This window comes from Balearica regulorum, chromosome 2 (genome assembly GCF_011004875.1).
Source record: "Balearica regulorum gibbericeps isolate bBalReg1 chromosome 2, bBalReg1.pri, whole genome shotgun sequence".
NCBI classification, from domain to species: Eukaryota; Metazoa; Chordata; class Aves; order Gruiformes; family Gruidae; genus Balearica; species Balearica regulorum.
Genome location: NC_046185.1, coordinates 98,492,247 through 98,512,308, shown reverse-complemented (window position 1 = coordinate 98,512,308; position 20,062 = coordinate 98,492,247). Strand labels below are relative to the sequence as shown.

The 20,062-nt window shown below is 38.7% G+C and overlaps 2 protein-coding genes across 7 annotated transcripts in view; one reads left to right on the top strand and one right to left on the bottom strand.

The window, feature by feature from the left end:
- The window catches only part of TBC1D7 (TBC1 domain family member 7), a 258,846-nt gene that overhangs the window by 38,036 nt on the left and 200,748 nt on the right, over window positions 1-20,062 (top strand). The window lies entirely within an intron of this gene.
- NUP153 (nucleoporin 153) overlaps window positions 712-20,062 on the bottom strand; it is a 47,258-nt gene continuing 27,907 nt past the window's right edge. For 2 of the 6 annotated variants that reach the window (XM_075745042.1, XM_075745043.1), the window contains exons 10-22: window positions 19,661-19,713; window positions 16,774-16,906; window positions 15,057-15,194; window positions 14,226-14,318; window positions 13,901-13,991; window positions 13,495-13,614; window positions 11,385-11,999; window positions 9,261-9,455; window positions 7,805-8,650; window positions 5,781-6,149; window positions 3,795-4,067; window positions 2,301-2,460; window positions 712-1,833 (exon numbers count right to left, since the gene is read on the bottom strand). In XM_075745042.1, coding sequence (XP_075601157.1) covers window positions 1,749-1,833; window positions 2,301-2,460; window positions 3,795-4,067; window positions 5,781-6,149; window positions 7,805-8,650; window positions 9,261-9,455; window positions 11,385-11,999; window positions 13,495-13,614; window positions 13,901-13,991; window positions 14,226-14,318; window positions 15,057-15,194; window positions 16,774-16,906; window positions 19,661-19,713 — 3,171 coding nt within the window. In that variant the 3' untranslated portion in view covers window positions 712-1,748. The remainder of the gene's footprint in view (window positions 1,834-2,300; window positions 2,461-3,794; window positions 4,068-5,780; window positions 6,150-7,804; window positions 8,651-9,260; window positions 9,456-11,384; window positions 12,000-13,494; window positions 13,615-13,900; window positions 13,992-14,225; window positions 14,319-15,056; window positions 15,195-16,773; window positions 16,907-19,660; window positions 19,714-20,062) is intronic. The other 4 variants (XM_075745046.1, XM_075745048.1, XM_075745047.1 and 1 more) reach the window with 4 other exon arrangements.

The following is a 20,062-nucleotide window of genomic DNA, read 5'->3' as shown; positions in this document are numbered from 1 at the left end:
TACTGAATATTTTCTATTTATAGAAATAGCAATGGGAGCTCTATCCATGTAAGACTCCCATGAAAACAAAAGTTAGCCTTTGTCCTCCTGTTCAGTCTAGTTTGTGGTTAGTATCTCATTTCCTAGTACTGGCAGCTGGAGCTGTACACGTAGTGAGCAGCATCAGGGTGAAGGGCAGGCGTGCTAGCAGAAAACCCCCAGCAACACAGCTGACAACAGCTACAGGCACGTCCTTTCAGTTCTAGCTGTAGCAAGCCACTGGATCTCAACCCTCAACAGAGTGCTGTGGCTTAGTAAAAGTTCAGCTGTGGTCCCCAAGCAAACAAACAAGAACGTTTCCCCTCATTTTACTAAAATAGTGTCTGTTCTCTAAGAGCCTCCTCCAATGGCTACAGAAGTGGGGAAAACCCAAATTACCCATTTACAATTGGGTATACTTTTTCTTCTTCGGCTTTTTTTTTTTTTAATAGCTCTATAAAAATTAATTGCAACCAGTGCAGCTAGACACTGACATATGACTCCAAGCTTAAGTCTACAATGAAACTCTCCTTCCCACCAGGGAACCTCTGCCTTATTTAAGGTCCTCCTAAAATCAGCATTGGTGTCACTGTCAAAAAGCAGAGGTTGGAGAAAGCATGTAACATCACTCTGGTTGAGTGCATCATCCTGTACAGTTAGAGCTGCCTTCATGGAGAGTTAAAACTGCCAGACAATATTTCATAGTTTTTATTGATGGCATTTATCCCATGGTTTAACATGTTAATTATACTGTAATAAACATGGCTTTAATATTAAACTTTTCCTTATTATCCAAAGTCACCACAGTCCATTTCAGTAAATATAAAAATATATACTTAATACTTTGTACAATACTGGTTTTTGGTCCAAACAAAAATGGATCAGAAAAGCCAATAAACTTACTTTAAGAATTCCCAATTTTAAAGATTTTCTAAATGGATTTAGGCAACTTTGAATAATGGGATTTACATAAAATCTGAGACAATACTAAACAAAAATGGCCGTAACACACAAAATTAAAATTTCAATTTCACAGATTTGTTATGCCAAAAAAGTACATAGAGAAACAAAATTGTATTTACACATGTTTCATAATAAAATAACAAAGGCGAGACAGGTGATAAAGGGCTGTAAGAATGAAAATATAGAAATAGCATATAATTATTAAATGAAGAACTACAGATCTAACAAGTCCTTAGCATGGATCATCCTTTAATCAGTCTTCCTCTATCAGAAAATTTTAGTGCACGATACACCCAAACTCACTCACTTCACACATACACCAGCACAAACTCAGCATAGAAATCATTCGTTATCAACATTCTCTACTCTATACAGCATCCCTCGCTGATATAATTACAATTCCGAGGCGTCAGTAAACGCAGATGAGCGCACATAGTGGTGCAGATGAAGAGGTATTGTACAAGCCATTCACTGTGCAGGCTCTACTCACGGCTATAGCCAGACCATGCCGAGTCAGTGAAAGAAGGAACTTGCCGGAGTCTAAAATAGTTTTGCTTGAGAACGGCCCTGGTGCCAACTCTATTCGTTACCAAAAAAAAAAAAAAAAATAAATCTAACTGGGGAGAGGGAAGGGAAGTAAAGGGCAGCAGACTTTTATTTTCCTTTAGGCAGATTCGACTTCAGCTAACCCAGCATGAGGTACGATCCCAACAACTGAACAATGCGGGGTAGGAGCTGCTTCGAAAGTCGCTTTACTGATCGGGTGATTATTTTCTACGTCTAACTGCAGTCTTTATCTTCCGACCAGAAACTGAAGATCCAGATGCAGAGAAAACGTTTTTCCCATTAGTCCTATCAAAAGAAATTAGTAGTTCAGAGTTTAGGACAGTGTAGCCAAAAATTCAGTAGCAGCACCAAGCGGATATTCCACAACAACTGTTTCACAGTCTTGTCTCGTTAGTTACCAGCTGGCAACAAATGGCATATGATGAGCAGGAGGAAGAGAGTTCCAGAAACCAAAAGCAATTAAATCTCTCTCATTCAGAAGGTAAGTAGCAGCGGAACAGCTAGATACGGATTTTACTTTTCAAAAACAAGACAATTTTGCATATGTTGATGGGTGATATTTCTGCCAGCTGGGCTCCTTTACAGATACCATTGCTTAGTGAGCCAGTCAGGCTCGTACAAGGAAGGATGCCCAATTCAGTTTCACACTCCGAGGCTCATCTGAACACCTCGCAATTTAACAGCAGTAGAGGCTGAACACCGTCCACTGATACTACCCGAAGCTGAAGTGAAATTCTGATATGGTCTCTTACCCCACTGTAAACGCCGGAGGCTGGCTGAATGAAAATCCTGAAGAGCCAGAAGGCTGCGCGGGCGCTGCTGGTGCAGGAGGATTTGCACCAAAAGTAAATACTCCTGGGTTACTTGGGAAGTTGAAATTAGAAGTGTTACTTCCAAACTGGAATACAGAACCTGGGAAGATGGGGTGGAAGCAGAAGGGAGTGAGAAAGTTGAAATTTGAGTTCATCGTTTCCTGCAAAATCCTCGTGTTGCTCCCACTATCTTGAATGAATTTGTTTTACAGGTCGCTCAAGACAACAAAGTTGGGGGAGGGGGGTGCACCAGAAGTGCAAGATTACTACAAGAACGGTACAAAGAATTCATTCACTTTGGTAGAGAATCATAAAGGGATTCTTAAAGTAACACTGCTGGCACACTGATAATGAATTGTTTGCTAATTTCTGTACAACCATTAAGTTTACACCTCTGCATACTGAAGTTTATTAATAAAATCTTAAATTATGTTATCAAATCATGTAGATTGATATTTAAGTCAACTTTTTTGTGTTCATGCAGTCGATCCGGGGACTCCCTTTCATTTAGTGTGCTAACAGAGCACCTCATTGTAAAAAAAAAAAAAAAAAAAAAAAAAAAATTCTTAACACAGATAAGCAACACAGACAATCCAGGGAGAGTTTTATCTTTAAACCTGAGTCATGAAAGACTGAGTAACGTGGTGTGCCCACTAATCTACTGATTGTACAAAAATGTCAGTTACTTTTAATGGAGGCTAAACTTCTGGAGGCAGAACTTCTGAGAAGAAAAAAAGGAGGCTTTTCCCTTAAGTATTTGACACGACACACATACATTCTGGCAGTGTGTTTTTCTTTGTTAATAATGACTAGCGTGGAACAAGTCTGTCTTACACTTCAATTACAAGGATCGTTCTCTGCCCCCTTCCCGTAGTATTTTATACTTCATTAGTAAAAAGAACTTCAAATAAATTCTTAACCCATAAACGCTTAAAAATAATTCTGACCATATTCTTACACCACAAAGCCCCCAATCCAAATAAATTGCCAAAGCCTGTTAACGAAGTCAAATAACTACGAACTATTCTCACAAATCCCCAAATCATCATTTTGCAGTGCTTCTGCCATTCTGGTTCATACGACCTTACCAGTGACTACTCCGTGGGTTCCGACACTTCCGTTTAATCACTGTATTTCTCAAGAAAATAAACCCCAACATTTAGTGGTAGGGTTGCAACCTCCCCACCTGCCAAGTCTCTTGGGGCGAAGGCTTACTGTGGAGCTGGCACACCTATGGCACGTCCTCTGCAGTCAGGAGCAAGACACCAATGACTTAACTCTGTACCCACTATTTCTATGGAGGGCGATTCCTACACTTAAATATGGGCACAAGGCAGAGGTCGTCTTCCTCCATACGATTTAAGGTGTGCAAAATAAAATAAAATAAAATAACAATCTTTGAGATGAAAAGGGAAGAGGATGGTCGGCACTCACCAGCACTGGGGGTCCCAGAGCCAAACCCTGGCTGTTGGGTCGCTTGCTGTCCGAACACAGAGGGCTGAGTACTGCTCGTCACCGAGCCAAAGGCGGGAGGAGCAGGCTGAGCACCAGCTGAAAACAGCGTTGTCGCCAGCGATCCAAAACTCGGAGCGCTTGGCTGGCTGGACCCTTGGCTCTGGCCAAATGCTGGTGGCTGACTGGTGCCAAATGCTGGGCCAGCAGCAGGCGCTGAAGGCCCCGAGCCAAACAGAAATGAAGAGGACGACCCTTGGGGAACGGAAGAGAAACGTCAGCGTACACAGGATTATTTTTTTCCCCTCCAAACAAGAACGAATCTAGAAACAAAGGTTCTAAAACTTAATGTTTCCCAAGTCTGGCAGCCAAATACTCATCTTAATTTCAAACTAATTGTGTGAGTATATACAAATATGACGCCAGCAACTACAGGAATTGCACCTTTTCTTGTGAAACACCAAGTTTACGAAAGTCAGACAAAATTAAATCTCAAATATGTTGGTTGTCGAGACTCAGATTGCTGTGTTAACATTCATGTTCTAGAAGCAGATTCCCACAAATACCACGTTTTAATCTGTAGTTACTAAAAGATGTTTATATCGCACACAGAGAATATTCCTTCAAATTGTAGGTTTCAAACGTGCAAAATACAGCTCCCAATTTGTTAGGGTCAGGAGAACATGAATCTTTCTTGTCAGTCAAGTGTTGACCATTATCAACTACCAAATCAAGCTTGCAGTGATCTCTCTGTACTCAAAAACTCCCTTTAGCAGAGTTCTCTACGTCACATCAACAGACAACAGGCTCATTTGTTTAGCTGCTGCCATTCTGCACAACCAGCAGAAATAACGAAACAAAAATATGTTGACTGAACAGTGACTCTGAACATACACAGCAGGTCTGCCAGGCAAAAGGGGATGTTTTAAACAGCACTGTTAGTGCAATTTAAGCAGCCTTCATGCAACAGAAAATACCCTTATTCCACCATAACTTGAAATGACTGACTGTTTTTCTTTCCAAAAAGATGAACAGATAGACACTAAAAGACAGGCTTCTGCATTTAAAAAAAAAAAAAAAAAAAATCCTTTCTGATGACATTTGCAATATGCATCGCCTACTAATGAAACAAGACGGAAAGTTACAGATTTGTAAGCAGGTTAAGTTGATCTGCTGGTTGTTATAATTTAGGACTGTTTTCTCTCCGTTTCTGAAATTTTGCCCAAAAAAGTGTGCAAATTTCATTTCGGTGAATGACAAGGTTAAACAATCAGATCAAACTAGATGAAGTCTCTTCCTCACAGGTTCAATTTTATTTCCAACATGCTGCTAGGCTAGCAGGAATAGAGATGATTTGGTTGATTTAGTCTTGTGTCATACTGCTAAATTCATGCAGTGGGGTAGTGAACATAAAACGTGGAGAAACTTTAGATTCTTATCTCCGTCTTCTTTAAATTGCTACAAAATTAACAAACACTGGCCACAATGCTTATTAGAAAGCAATCCTTAAGCAGCAGCAATCGCATGTAGAGGTACTGTGTTTATATAAATATATACACTTGTGAAGGAAGGATTTTGCAAATCTTAACATTATTTACAAGACTTGAGAGTTTTAGGTATGGGAGACAAAAATCAGAAAGGTTGTAATTCACTGACTTCTAATCGTAAGCACTGGACTGATAGTGAGGAGAAGAAAGAAACTATCCTTCTCATGGTGGAAAGTTCCTATACAAATTGAAATCCAGTAAAAGGTTGTCCTTTGCATAAAACAATGTTGCTGCCAGTTCACTCCTAAATTGTATTTCCCCGGCTGTCTGTGAAAAACTGAGCCTCAATTTATACTGTTGAATACTCAGTATTTTTCTCTACTCCCATCTGTTTAGCCTAAACTCCAAAATAAATTATTCATGAAACAGTATTTCCTTGGTCCATTATGTAATGGCAAACCCAAGAACATTTAAAATGTACCTGTTGAACTTGATGTGGTTGTGGCTCCGAAGGTAAAGCCTGAATTTGCTGCATTGGTACTGCTGGCTCCGGAACCAAAGAGAAATGAAGTAAGAGCCGTGCCGGTGCTGGAAGTTGTGGTTGCTGGTTTGTTTTCTTGAGAGAAGCCAAATGACTGAGACGCTGCAGATTCTGCAGAATTGCCAAAAACAGAGCTGCTCACAGTGTTGCTGGGTTGTCCAAACACGAAGGGAGCGGGAACTGGCTGAGGATTTGAGGAAGAGATGGCACTGCCAAACACACTGCTGCTGTTGGCTGAAGTGGTGGGCACAACTGCGCTGGAGGAACTTGAGCTCAAGAAGCTGAAGGTTGGCTTTGCTGCTCCTTGATCTGAAAGGAAGAACGGTACGTAAACCACCACAGAAATGCCAAACGATGTACAGCAAGCAGACTCCTCAATCACTGTACAAAGAGCAGTCCTGAATGACACCTCAACTACTATCCCAGCTACTGTCGCTTACATAAGATCCAGATTTAATGTGCTGATTGCTGCCACCCACAATTAAAAGAAACAGAATTGTGAAGAACAAGGACACCACTGGAGTCCAACAAAAATATATTTCAGATGTTCTTAGAAGAACAGTATCAATCGCCTGGAACAGTTTTATGGCTTTGTTCAATGCAGTATTGAAAAACACAGTGACACAGTTGCATTTGTAGCTTGTTCAAAAATATAGCCCTGTGCCTACAGCTGTAAGTAAGCAAAGCTTACCATCCTCCAGCCTAACCCTTCCAAGCTTAAGTTCACTGTACTTAATTAAGCACCTGCAAGACTTGCCTTTAGGAACAAGAGATAACGACCCTCCATTAAGACCATTGTTATCAAATACTGAGAGCATTTTTACCCACTTAGAACAGAGCTGTCTTTTCAAGTCATTCTTCAGCTTTCCCTAAACTGCTGGTCTGATTCTTGTTATTAATTTGTGATCTTGTTTTTAATTTCCCACCATCTTTTTCCCAGGAGTTATGGCCCCTTTTCATCTCTGCCATTTTACCGTTCTTCAGAACACTTGTTAAAATTTCCTTTTTGCACAAGGTGCTTCATCAAATTTCCATGACTAAACTAAACTCCAGAACTTTATCTGGCAGGTAAAAAACCCCCACAACCAAACACCAAAAACCAACCAAACAAAAAACCCACAAAACCTCCTCCAAAGCCAACCTCAAAACCACCCACCCACTCACCCATCTCCCCTACCCCAAAGCCCACAATCCTCCAAAAACCTGTCTGTTCAGTAGCAGTTCAACCTAAGAATACCATGATTAAAACCAGTATAACCCTATGTATTGCTTTTATTCAGGGTTACTTACAGATGTCCTTTTCCGTATCACTTCAGAAATTAGACACTAATTCTGTTCTCTAAAACACAGTTGCTAACTCATACAAATGGGAGTTTTAACAACCAGAATTTTTCCACGCAGTGATCACCACTGAAGAACTTTAATCCTCCACTGCAGACTTTCAACAAATTAAAGGAATACAAAACCGTGTAATATCTGCAATATCTATGAAGTGATTTTTATACCTTTGTAGGATTAGAGAAACAGTGGTAAACCTCGCAGCATAGCTGTGAGTACATGGGAATAAGATATTCCCTCTCTCATCCCCTTTCACTATGAAAAACAACACTAGTATGAAGCCTCTCTACTACCATATTACAGGTTTTACCACCAGCTGTGCAGCTGCTACTGAGACAATACAACTTCTGTGTCCATACAAGAAGTGATACAGGTTCCTCAAGGTGTGGCGATTTTTTTGTCTAAACCTAGTGTTAAAACTCATTGAAACATAGAAAGGACAATGCTACATATTGTCTACACACCAACAACTAGGACTAAAGACAGGCTGCAGGTAGTAATCAAGCCCTTTCTAAAGCTCTAACACATGAATGTATCAAATCCCATGGATTTCCTCCAGTATGGCCTCAGAGGTATAATTTGATGGACACAAGCAGACAAGTGAAGACACAAGATGTTCTGCTTACCTGAAGTACTGGTTTGTGCCCCAAATGCAAAAGATGGCTTTGCCTGTTCAGTTTCCTTCTCTGATGGTTTAAGGAAACTAAAATTGAATATAGGTTTTGCTGTGCTCTCCTCTTTGGTATGCTCAGCCGCCCCACCTGAAAAGATAGGTGGTGCCTTTAACTCTTCATTTTCAGCTTTCTTTCCAAATGCTAGTGGAGCAGCAGAAGTGACAGAGTCCTGCTTCTCTTCTGTCCTTCCCAAAACAAACTGAGAGGCAGGTGCAGACTCCACAGTGCCAAAGGAGAAGCCTCCCTTTGTTGAAAGGGTTTCATCCTTTTTCTCATCCGACTTCTTAAATGCAAGAGCAGTTGATGCTGCCTCCTTTTCTGTCACAGTTCCAAAAGTGAAGCCACTGACTCCAGTTTTATTCTCATTGGTAACTATGGAAGTAGAAGTAGAACTTGTGCCAAAACCAAAGCCTCCCAAAACTGGTTCCTCTTTCTTTTCCGGCTGTCCCAGGCTTGCTGTCCCAAACTGAAATGTTGAAGGAGCCTGACTGCTTGTAGATGGAAGTCCAAAGGTAAAACTGTTACTTTTACCTTCTTTTTTACTGTCTTCTGATTTAGAGTCTGAGGAAGAAACTCCAAATTTGAAGTCCCCGGAACAAGTAGGAAACTTAAATCCCTCAGTCACAGCACTGGAAGATGCAGATTCAGATGCAAGGCCAAACTTGAAGCTCCCTTGTTCTCCAAATTTAAAATTTCCTGTGCTACCTAACGTATGAGAAGATTCAGAGGAGGATGACTGGACACCAAATGTAAATGATGGCATTGCAGCATTTGTGGATACAATAGCAGTACCAAGACCTGCAGAAATAAGTAATAATGTTAAGTTTGGAATATATGATGTAATACATACAGGCTTTAGCTACATGGCTGGGATTCTAGATCTGAACCTCACAGAGTCATAGAATCGTAAAATCATCTAGGCTGGAAAAGACCTTTAAGATCAAGTCCAACTGTTAACCTAGCACTGTGAAGTCCACCGCTAAACCATGTCCCTAAACACCACATCTACACAAAACTGCTTAAAAAACTCCAACCAAACCACAAAACAATTAAGAAAACTCCCCATTTCCTCTCTACATACACCTTTTTACAACGGTATTCTTCTATCCACCACCTGGCTTTGAAAAGTATACTCCTAGCTTCTTTGCAAGATCGTGGTTTTAGTCTAAACTCCAAATGAACAACACCTAAGGCTTGTAAAGAACAACTATGTCAGTAATACAAGCTTTTCTCTAAAAAGCATAATCTTTCTCTGGGGAAAGGGTGTGGAAACATAGGCATGTTACCTTACTTAAGCAATATTCCTAGAGAAAAAATGAACAATTTTGCCATACCTCAAAGAAAAAATAATTATACTTTTTAAAAAAAAAGCAGAACGCACACCCTTCTTTTTCTCATTAAGTATTACCTTTGAGCTCTGCTTTGGTGCCTGGCTTTGCACTTTCACAGGCTACACATTTTGTGGCTTCCGCTTTGTTTTGGACCAAGCAGACCTCACAATCCCAGCTTCCTTCGGGCTTCTTGAATTTGTCTAAATCCAGGAATCCTCCAGAAGTAGTAGAAAATGCAGAAACACTGCTACTGGTCACAGGCACTGAACTCCCTGAGAAATAAGCAAGACAGTTAATCATCCTGCTTAAATGATAAAGTGAACGTGAACTTTTTAAGAAACTCTTAAATGCTCACTCAATTACAAAGCGGAGAAGCGTAACAGTAAAAAAAAAAAAAAAATCAAACTACAAGTTAATTTCAGTCAAACTCAATCCAAGAATATAAACAATAGAAACATCTAGATTCTTCTTTACAATCCATACATGATTTTAAGTACAAATTGAACCAATGATGTTTAAACAGCAACTGCAGTTCATACAATACAGCAACACAGCTTATTTCAGATGTAAATTAAAGGTATTGTACCCACATAAAACTACTAAAAGAATTTCTGGTGACATGAGTAACCCATAGTCAAAGTTAGCACCACTCAAGTTAATGATCACTGTCAAGTGACGCGAGGCTGAGAATTTACCAGAATGATTCATCACCAAATAAAACCCAAAGACAGACACATTCAAAACTACATCGTGACAAAAAAAAAAAAAAACCCACAACAACAACAGAGAGGAACTCAAATCTTCCAAACTCCACAACTCTGTGTTCCCTGCACAAGCTACACTGTCTTCAACAGCAGCAGAAACCTCCATAAAGAGGCCCAAAAGACAACACTTGCCTTCGGATGTTTCTCCCCTGTAAAGGAAGGGATGTCACTTGATACTGCATCCCAACAAAAAACTTTAGCTTCATAAGCATGACAACTGAAGTGGACATCCAGAAAGCACAAAATCATCACATAATTGTCATCTTCACCTACGGTTTTAAACCACTGAGGGTGGCATTTAAGAGAGAGGCAGAAGAGAATGTCTCAAATTCCAAACAGTAAAGACAGGAATGGGTCTTCTCTTCCACAGCACATCCAGAGAATTTTTGTCCTCCCGTTTGCCTCATTCTTCCCCTCAACAGATGTAATATAACTGTGCAATTCTCTGTACCACGATGATCATGGCAAAGCCCTCACATTTCCAAAATTCCTCCTTGCAATGGCTAGAGACTCAGATAAAAGTGCCAGCTGATCACTCTGAGGCCCAAAGTCCATGACAATAAGCTCTCTCTGAAATGCATTATCTTATCTGAAGAAATTTCACTCTTACTGTACAGGATGATTACCAAAGCCCAATCTAGTCCATCTTGGATTGTTTTTCCCCCAGGACATATTTGTGAATGTGTTTCTTGACATAACAGTATATTAAATGATGTTAAGAGCCAATGAAAATTAACACTAAAATAATTATTTGTGCTTTAAAAACAATAGTCACCATACTCAAAATCAATTACTATCACGTATAATGGGAAACAACCCAGCGCTGCATTGAAGAAGGCCCCCATCTCCCCAAGTTCTGGAAGAACCTTAACCTTCCAGAACAAGGTCACCCATGTTCTGGAAGGCTACCACTGACCAGTTTTGTTTTAGCTTAAGATGACCAGTTAAAGATTACTGTCTTGAAATCTGGCTTCATACCTCTGCTCAATTACACACAAATGCTGAGACATTATTGACCATGTTCTGTAAATACCGTTTCTACTTGTTTCAAAACAGAAAAAACTCAGAAATTTTAACTCTTTCTACGGAGTTCACATTTTTCCCAAAGGAAAATGAGTAAATTAGTTTTAAGTTAATTAATGCATCCAGTTCAGTCATCTTTCCTCACCAGAGGAAAAGATGCTGCAAAGCAGGGTATATTTGCTTCAATTCAGCTCTGCACTAAATACATTTCACAATCAGTTCAATTCATGTTACAGGCTGGAATCTGGGCTGAGACCTCAAAAGTGCCTGTAACCATTCCTGCAGACAGGCACTAATACATCCTGCCTGGCGTACAGCCATGCTGCTGAAAATATTTTTTATATGCAACATATTTTATTCTGTAAAGAATGCACAGAGGCTGAGATTGAAACAACAGAAAAGAGAACAACACACCTGGTTTATCAGACTGACAAGCTACACATTTGCTGTCTTCTGCCTTATTTAACACAAGGCACACCGCACAGTCCCAAGAGCCTTTTGGCTTCTTAAATTTGTCTCCAAACCCCATAGTGACTGTTGTGTCAGTGCTGCTGGAGGAGGATGTCACTGTCACTGAGTTGTCTGTGACCACTGGCAATGTCAGAGCAGGCATTACTCCTGTTCCAGGCTTTGGTGTCTCACATGCTATACATTTTGTAGCTTCAGGTTTGTTCTGGACCAGACAGGTATCACAATCCCATGTGTTGGGTGCTGTTTTAAATTTGTCTTCAAAACCCAGTGTCCCTGCTGTAGGGACTGCTGCCTTGGAGGCAACACATTGACTTGAGCTTATAGTCTGTTTCGTACTCTCAACTGTTGATACTTCAGCAGCTTGACATATTACACATTTGCGATTTGTGGTTTTGTTTTGCAGACATGGGTCATGTGTGTCAGACTGCCCAAATGAGGGTGCTTGTTTAGAGGTGTCTTTACCTGCAGAAAAACTACTTATTGCAGGCCTTGTATAGACCACTGTGCTTGTAACAGGCTGTGCAGATGTAGAGGAGTGTGTTTTCACAGATGCAAAGCCTAGAAAAATAATAAACAGGAAGAGATGTTACTGATAAAGCAGTACCCTCACTATGTGTAAATTACTTATAATACTAGACAGCATAAATTTAAACCAAGTGCTGATAGTTACAACTATACATTCTGACTAACTGCAAGAGGAAGTCCGTGGAAATCTTATCTAAAGGGATGAAATTTCATATGCTGCACTGGGACACAACAGAACATTTATTTAAAGCTTGATTTAACTCTTAATTTCCAAGAAAATTTTAAATACAAATCTTCACTGCTAGATACAAGTGTGAACAAACGGTACTGAAAGCTGACTGTCCGTCACTGACTAGAAATAATCCAATTTCATTTTAAGACACCATGCCCAATTGAATCAAATTTCTAAAGCTATTTCTGCCATAGTAGATGACTCACATTTACTTTAGTAGCTGTACGGCAGTTGGTACTTGGAGCAACGATCCACATGGTACTTCCCCACAGATACTGAGTATTAATTAAGCAATAAAAATGAAGACAACAGAACAAGTGTTGTCTATTATCTTTGTGCAAAATGCACTGGACACAGGGCAGCTCCTTACGTAAAGATGCCAATTTTAACCGAAAACAAGAACCACCAATATGGAAATACTAAAGAAAATGCTACAGCAATGCATCTCAAATAGCAGCACAAACTGCCTGTAAAGATAAAATGAAGAGTTTATTTCTTATTATTATGTTGTTGTTTTGGGGTTGGGTTTTTTTACAGCAGAAGTGGAGTCTTTGAACAGTGTGGATTTAGAACCTGCTTCTCTTAAACTGATAAAGAAAATTAATGTCACTTCACTCATAGGTGTTTCCTTAAATAAAATGCACAGTGCATTTTCTCTCACTTAGCTCTTTGCAATATAAAAAGGCATTGTCGTCTTAAGAAGTATAGAGATTTGTCACTTTATAAAAAAAGTCCTGATGCAACTGAAGGCTTCTGGGAGAAGACAAAATCCAATAAAGTCCTTTTTCTTAAAACAAAAAACATCATCTACACACACTTTATTAAACAGTTGAAAACAACTGCAATGGCTTAAAAATAAAAATTAGAAAAGGGGTTTTAAAGTGAAACAGTTTTACAAATTTTTTTTTTTACAAATGTTTTACAAACATTTCCTTTCCAATTCCATAAATTATATTTATTTAAAACGAAACACTGATTAATTCTCTTTATACTTCATTTACAATTACATCCTAACACATAAAGGAGAAGCAATGTATCTGGTTTGAAGTTGCCATTTTCCTTTCGGCAATAAAAGCCACTTAGAATAGAAGGAGAGATCCACCCTAACAGGAGAGCATTACGTTCAATGCTGTATCTATGTATGTATTTATAGCTAATACTGCATTAACTGGGACAAAGTGAGTTTTTGTTGTTGTCATGGTGTTTTTCGGTTGTTTTGTTTTTTTTTAAAACCAACACAGTTACATGCTAGTGTGTTTTTTGCAGTATCTTTTTAGAAGGAGTACACTATCTCACCGGGGCTCTTTAGAATGTCTAACACACTTCCTTCCTTTAAGATCTTCGCAGGTTTGGAGGGGCCATGGTATTCTTCTTTTTCTTCCTTCCTATTGCTGGTGCTGTTTACAGTGGCAGTATCTTTAAAAGCAAACCAAAACACACCTTTCACAAAGAAATCCACTTAAAATATGTTCACACTTGCTAGAAAAAAGAATTTCCTACTTTCAAGCTTCTTATATAAGAATCTTCAAAATTCTACCTTGCTTACAACAGTTTGCAATTACAATTTGGTTAAAAGCAGATCTGTCACCGAAAACACACTTCGCCTGGAATTGCTAATATGCTCAGAAAGGACAGATTTACTATTCAATATACAAAAAAGAAAATCATCACTTCATATCTGAAATGCTAAAATTTCTGTTACCTAGAGTAAGTAAGGACGTCACTGGTGTATCACTGGATCCAGAAAGCTCTGCTGATTTTACCACAGGAACACTAAATGTAAACCCAATCTGCTACGAAAAAGAGAGATTTTTCAGATTCTGAAACTAAAGAAACTTTAATCAAATTTCACACACAAATAAAAATCTGAAATCCAGTCTTCGAACTTTTGGTATACATGCTGGATGACAAATTATATGCCAGAAACCTATAGATTTGTTTTCCTCGTTATCAGGGCCAGTTCTGCTTTATTCTGCAATATTCCACAAAGGCTTGAGAAAAAGTTGAGCTTTATTTGTTTTACTTACAGGCAACGGAGGTAGCACTTCTGCCTCAGTAGATTTCACAATTGGAGATGAAAATCTGAACACAGGACTGCCAACATTACTTGCTGGTTGTACCTGCATTTTCAAAACAATTAGGGTTTATATCTACAAGAAAAACACCCTGGTGAAACAAAAGCAGCTACCTGAATTCAGTACCTACCAGATGTTTGATATTTCTAATACATAGACAAGAGTTATAATAAAAGAAAACAAAGCTTGCAAGTGAGCATATAGTACAGTATCATCAAAACCAAATTCCATAAACCAAATAAAAAAACCTGAGATGCTACTTAGATCTAAATACATTAAATATATGGAAATAACAGACCAGGCAGCTTAAGAACCTTAAACAACTCAGCTCAACTGTGATCAGAGCTTCAGCAAATACCTCAACATGTTAAAGCAGATATCTGCTTCAAAACATACAAAAATATTTCAAGTACTCTGGAACAGATGAATGTTTGTTTTATTGCAATAATATTCCAGTTATTGCACCCTAGGCTCATATTCTACACTGGGCTTATATGACCATAAATGCTATCCCTAATTTAATAACTTGGCATAAAAGCCCAACAAAATTTCCATAGCATTTGAAGCAGTTATACAATTATGTTAACCAGAAATCTGCAAAGTATAAGACAGACAGAAGCCAAATCAAAAACTTTATGCCTCCCCTCCAAATTGGAGTACAACCCTGATTTATTCAATAGGATATAAACTAATGTTGGTTAGTTTCATGAGCACCCTGGAAGAAGTTAACATGCAACAAAGCAGATGTATACTCATCATTCACAACACACAACAATGATTTACCTTGTTCATCACTGCTGTCGAAACAGTGCTTGGTGACGATGAGGCAGTACTACTGGCAAGAAAACTAAAGTTGAATGAAGGCAGCGATGCAGTACTGATGGGTAGGGGTACTTTCGGTAGTACTGGTTCCTCCACTTCCTAGGTGTAAATTTTCTTTGTTGTAAATTTTAATTTTTTCCCCTTTCTTTAAAAATGTCATAAATTTTAATTCTTTTTTACAAGACATACTGCTTTCCTACCCTCTCCCATCCTTAATTTCTTAAAATATAACACAGAGATCTACAGATTAAAACAAAGCAAGTTTTCAAAAGCAATCTTAACCTCCCCACCTCAGTCTGCCAGGTTATTTTCGTGTATAGCAGGCCTGTTTCCATGTGATACTACATCCACCACTGCCCAGTAAGAATACTGAAAACTAGCTCAAAATTGTTACCTGTGCAGGGGCACAGATCAGATTTATTTTTGTTTTCTGTACTTTAGTCATTAAAGATCTAGAGAAACATCATTTCCATTTACCCTCTCATCCCTTCAATCCAGAGTACACTCTCAAGACAAATGGGAAAGTGTTCCTCTTGCAAAATTAGGCAGGACAGCTCTCAAAGTTTCTAAGTCACCACTGCGGTGAACTTGGAAAAAGATAATGTTTAGAGAAGTATGTGGGTTCCTTAGAGTATCAAGAACTCCAAACCAAAGCACAAAATGCCAAAAAAGAAAGCCTGACTAGCAGCATAGAAGACCATACTCTGGTAAATCTAGTCTATATCATGTATCAGGATTCAAATTTAAAACTCAGAAACCAGTGTACCTTAAAAACTTCTGGTCTTAGCCTTTCCTTTTTAAACTATTTGATTACCAAGATTAGATTAGTTAGGGTTTAAATAGTAACAGGCAATCTAATGACGATTTGCACAGTAGTACAAAGATCTACCCAGAAATGACTAAGCAAAGATGTAATCTACTACTACAGAAATTTAATGTATCCTACAGCTTACATCTATTTCACAGTTTTGATTTGAAGAGTCTATTGGACCTTGATATTCAGACCATTTTTATCATAGAAACATTCTCCAGTGTTTACTATTTCTTCATTTTGCATCAGCCAAAAGACTGATTTAAAATTTCTATATTTAAGATCCAGTAGTAGGCAGCTTACATAATATCCAATCAGAAAAATAATCTTTGGGATAGTCATGACCATAGTTTTATTAAAGGGACTTTTCCCATTAAAACAAGGAAAAAACCTCTCACAATGAGTTTGATTAAGTGCCAAAAATTGTGAATGATCATTAGCAGACACGTAGAACACTGCCTTCTGCTTCAGACTCTCAGCCTGTATCTTTCTCCATGACTTAAATATGAAGTAACAAATTAAATAAAATTTTGTTTACTTACTTGGCACTTGTTTCAAATATATATAAATATATATAAAAAAAAAATCTACAAACCTTCACCAACATTCGTTCATTCAACTGCTAATGAGAAACCTTACAGTATGAAGCATCTTCAAGATCATATGACTAAAGATTTCAGAACTATAAAACCAAAGTTGAGGCACTTAAACAGATAAATAAATCAGAGCCTGCCCCAAAACCCACAGCAAAAACCCCACAAAACTGAAGTGGCATTATTATATATTACTACAAGGCAATAAAACTGGCATACTTAGCTAGTTACTTCAGTAATCTCAGTGAGAGCAATTTACCTCAGAGCCCCTTACCTGTTGTTCTTGTCCAGGTTTTGATATATAGTGTACTCCTCTTTCCCTTCTCATCTTGCCACCACCAACCACTCCTCCTCCTGAAGACAGACCGTTGGATGCAGGAGTACTGAATTTAGGGTAGGTCAAATTGCTGACAGAGAATAACAATACGTAGGTTAAGGAAGGAGAAAGGAAAGGAAAAAAAAAAAAAGGAAGGAAAAATAATCAACTTAGTTGATTGTTTCAAGCTATTTATAGCCACTATTAGTCCTAGAACTGACACCTACTAATCGGAAATAGAAAAAAACTGTTTCACAAGTTGCTAAATGCTGGTAAACGTCTGATGTTCTAAACAGCAAAAGCTGCATTAATAAGAGCAGCAATGAGAAGGACATACATAAGAAACCGTCACAACATCCATAAAGGAATGATGACTAAGCCAGAAGACCTGAAATAGAACTGATTTAGATTGGGTTTTTAAAGGTTTCCTTTTAATAGTCCAGACAGCAGAAATTTCGACTGCCAGTTGTCTGATTCTGTGATGAGAATTTATCTTTACAGGGATATAAAAGAACAACTAAAAATATATATGGAGAGAGAGAAAGAGAGCGCATGTGTGTGCGCACACATGAAATGCTGCCAACAGCTCTTATGGAGCAGAGAGGCTTAAACTTGTGTGGCAAGATAATACGGCAAAAGCTTCAGAAGCAGCTCTGGCTTTCCTGGAGCCATCAGCAGAAGCTGCAGAGGTGTTTGGGTGTGCCAACATTCCAGAAGTCTTTTCAGACATGAATACAGATCCCTTTTGTAAGGCATACAAAGGCATTTCTCTGTTCATTACAAAAGGCTAGATCCAAACCAGAAAGATTTCCTAATCCAAGTGGGAAGCAAAAAGAAGAAGAAAAACCAACAAAAAAACCCTCAAAACAAACAAACAAAATCCCCCCAAAAGCCACACCGCACCCCAAACCAGAAGTGAACTAGGGAATAACAACAATAAAAAACAGTATGGCACCCAAACAAAGTATCCCTGGAAAAAATTACCATATCAAAGCTTATCCCGCAGCCAAGCAGTCAGTCATTATAAAAGTACATTTGATCACACTGGAAGACACCAGGTCAAGTTTCCAGAAGACTGAGGAAGAGAATTAGTCTGAACTTGTCAGAAACTTGCAAACAGTCTGCTTAGCACTGTAACCACGGATAGAAAGCCAGATCCTTAAGGCCATATGCTCAAACTATTCTCTAATCCAAAGTGACAATCAATTTGAATTGTGAAAAAAATCATCCTAGGTCAAAATAGAGCTTTAGTCAAACAATTATAGACTGCCTATAATAGCCCATATTCCTCTTTTCTGTTAACACCTGTCAGCTTCTAAGGGGGAAAGACAGTTTTCTGTCCTCAAGCAAGTAAGCCCAATCTACAGTTACTACCCAGGTTTGAAAACTAAATAGCCTTTGGTAGGCTGAACAGAGATGGCCCACAATACTGCAGGTTAACTGTATGAAGAAGGGACTCTGGGCAGCTGCCCCTTATCAGCATTGTGTTCCCGCTCCAGAACATGGCATCCAACAGAGACTGGCTTTATAAAAGAATTTTTAAAAAAGGACCGTCTACTCTACAGACAATGTAGCAGTAAAACTTGTGAACCAAATAAAAATCAGTTTTTTGGATGTTTTTTCTACATGGAGGAGATGAAAGGAGTTCTACCAAAAAAAATTTAGAACAGTTTGAAAACCCACAATTAAAACCTAACATCTGTTTGCATCTATGCCAAAACCTTAGAGCCAATCTCTTACACCCCTGAAAAGGTGGTTACTGTGAAGTTAAACTATTAGATGCCAAAACAAAGGGTTGGTTTTGGGGTGGTTTTGCAAGCCAAAGAATGCCCAAGGCAACATAAGAATTGCTTGGAAGGTGAACACAGACAATAAAATAAAATGATTCCCTGCTACTGTTCTTTGAAAAGGAGGAATCCTCCAAAAAAGGTATCCTTTGAATGCAAGGTGTCTTAATTCAAGCATTACCAGAGCCATCAATATTATCTGCAGGTGAAGTCATTCTACCTAACCAAAGCAAGCAGTGTAATGCAAGACAATCTCTTCAAGAATCATAGAATAGTTCGGGTTGGAAGGGACCTCAAAGATCATCTAGTTCCAACCCCCCTGCCATGGGCAGGGACACCCTCCACTAGACCCCATTGCCCAAAGCCCCATCCAACCTGGCCTTGAACACTTCCAGGGAGGGGGCATCCACAACCTCTCTGGGCAACCTGTTCCAGTGCCTCACCACCCTCAGAGAGAAGAATTTCTTCCTAATATCTCCTCTAAATCTACCCTCTTTCAGTTTAAAGCCATTACCCCTTGTCCTATCACTGCATGCCCTTGTAAAAAGTAATACAATTATTAACTGTCCTGGAATTTTGTGTTTTAGAGACAAGCTAGCATTTGGCCTCTGATGATTCTAAAGGGCTCCTGTTTTTCATGCAAACTCACAGAGCAGACAAGTGACTCCTCCATGAAAGGAGCATTTAAAAAAACCCCTATCTTCCTCCAGGTTTTTGCTTTAAAACAAAACAAACCCAAAAAACAACTAAATATACTCCTGAACTGTAAGTCACTTCACCTTACAAAGAATCTTTCAGAAAGAAAAATTCCTTTAGGCCAAAGCTGTCAGATTCCAAGCAATCAAATAAACAGCTGAAACTAATAGCTGCCCCTCTCATGAGCATCAATATGCACAAATGGTTAAACACTTACGTAATACAACTTTTTCACTGTATTTTCCATTCCCTTTACTGAGAACTGTTACTGCCCATCCAAAAGAAGACAAACATGCAGACTGTAGTGATGAAGGAAAGAGCTTTCTTCTTTCAAGTGTTTTAAATTGAGAGATTTATCGTACCTTTCAGATGGTTTTACTCGTTGTTCTGCAGGAGAGCTCTTCTCTCTCATGCCCTGCAAGGTAAGTTTGATTTATTTCAAGATTTATCTGAATGTATTTATATACCATTTACAAAGCAAAGACAAACACTCATGTTTTGTGTTGGGGTTTTTTTATTTATACCACTAAATATACCTTGTCTATTTAAGCTTGTTCCCTAACCACTATGACTATCCACTTTGATCTCTGGCCTAAAAAGCCCATAGATTTAACACCTGGTCATTTTTACATTCAGATCGATACAGGAACCGTGGGTGGTTTTTTTTCTGAAAGAGATGCCAATCTTGTTTTAAGAAAAGTTTGTCAGGCACTCCATCTACATTAAAGTGATCACAATGGGTAATTAAGCTTCTTGTCAGAAAT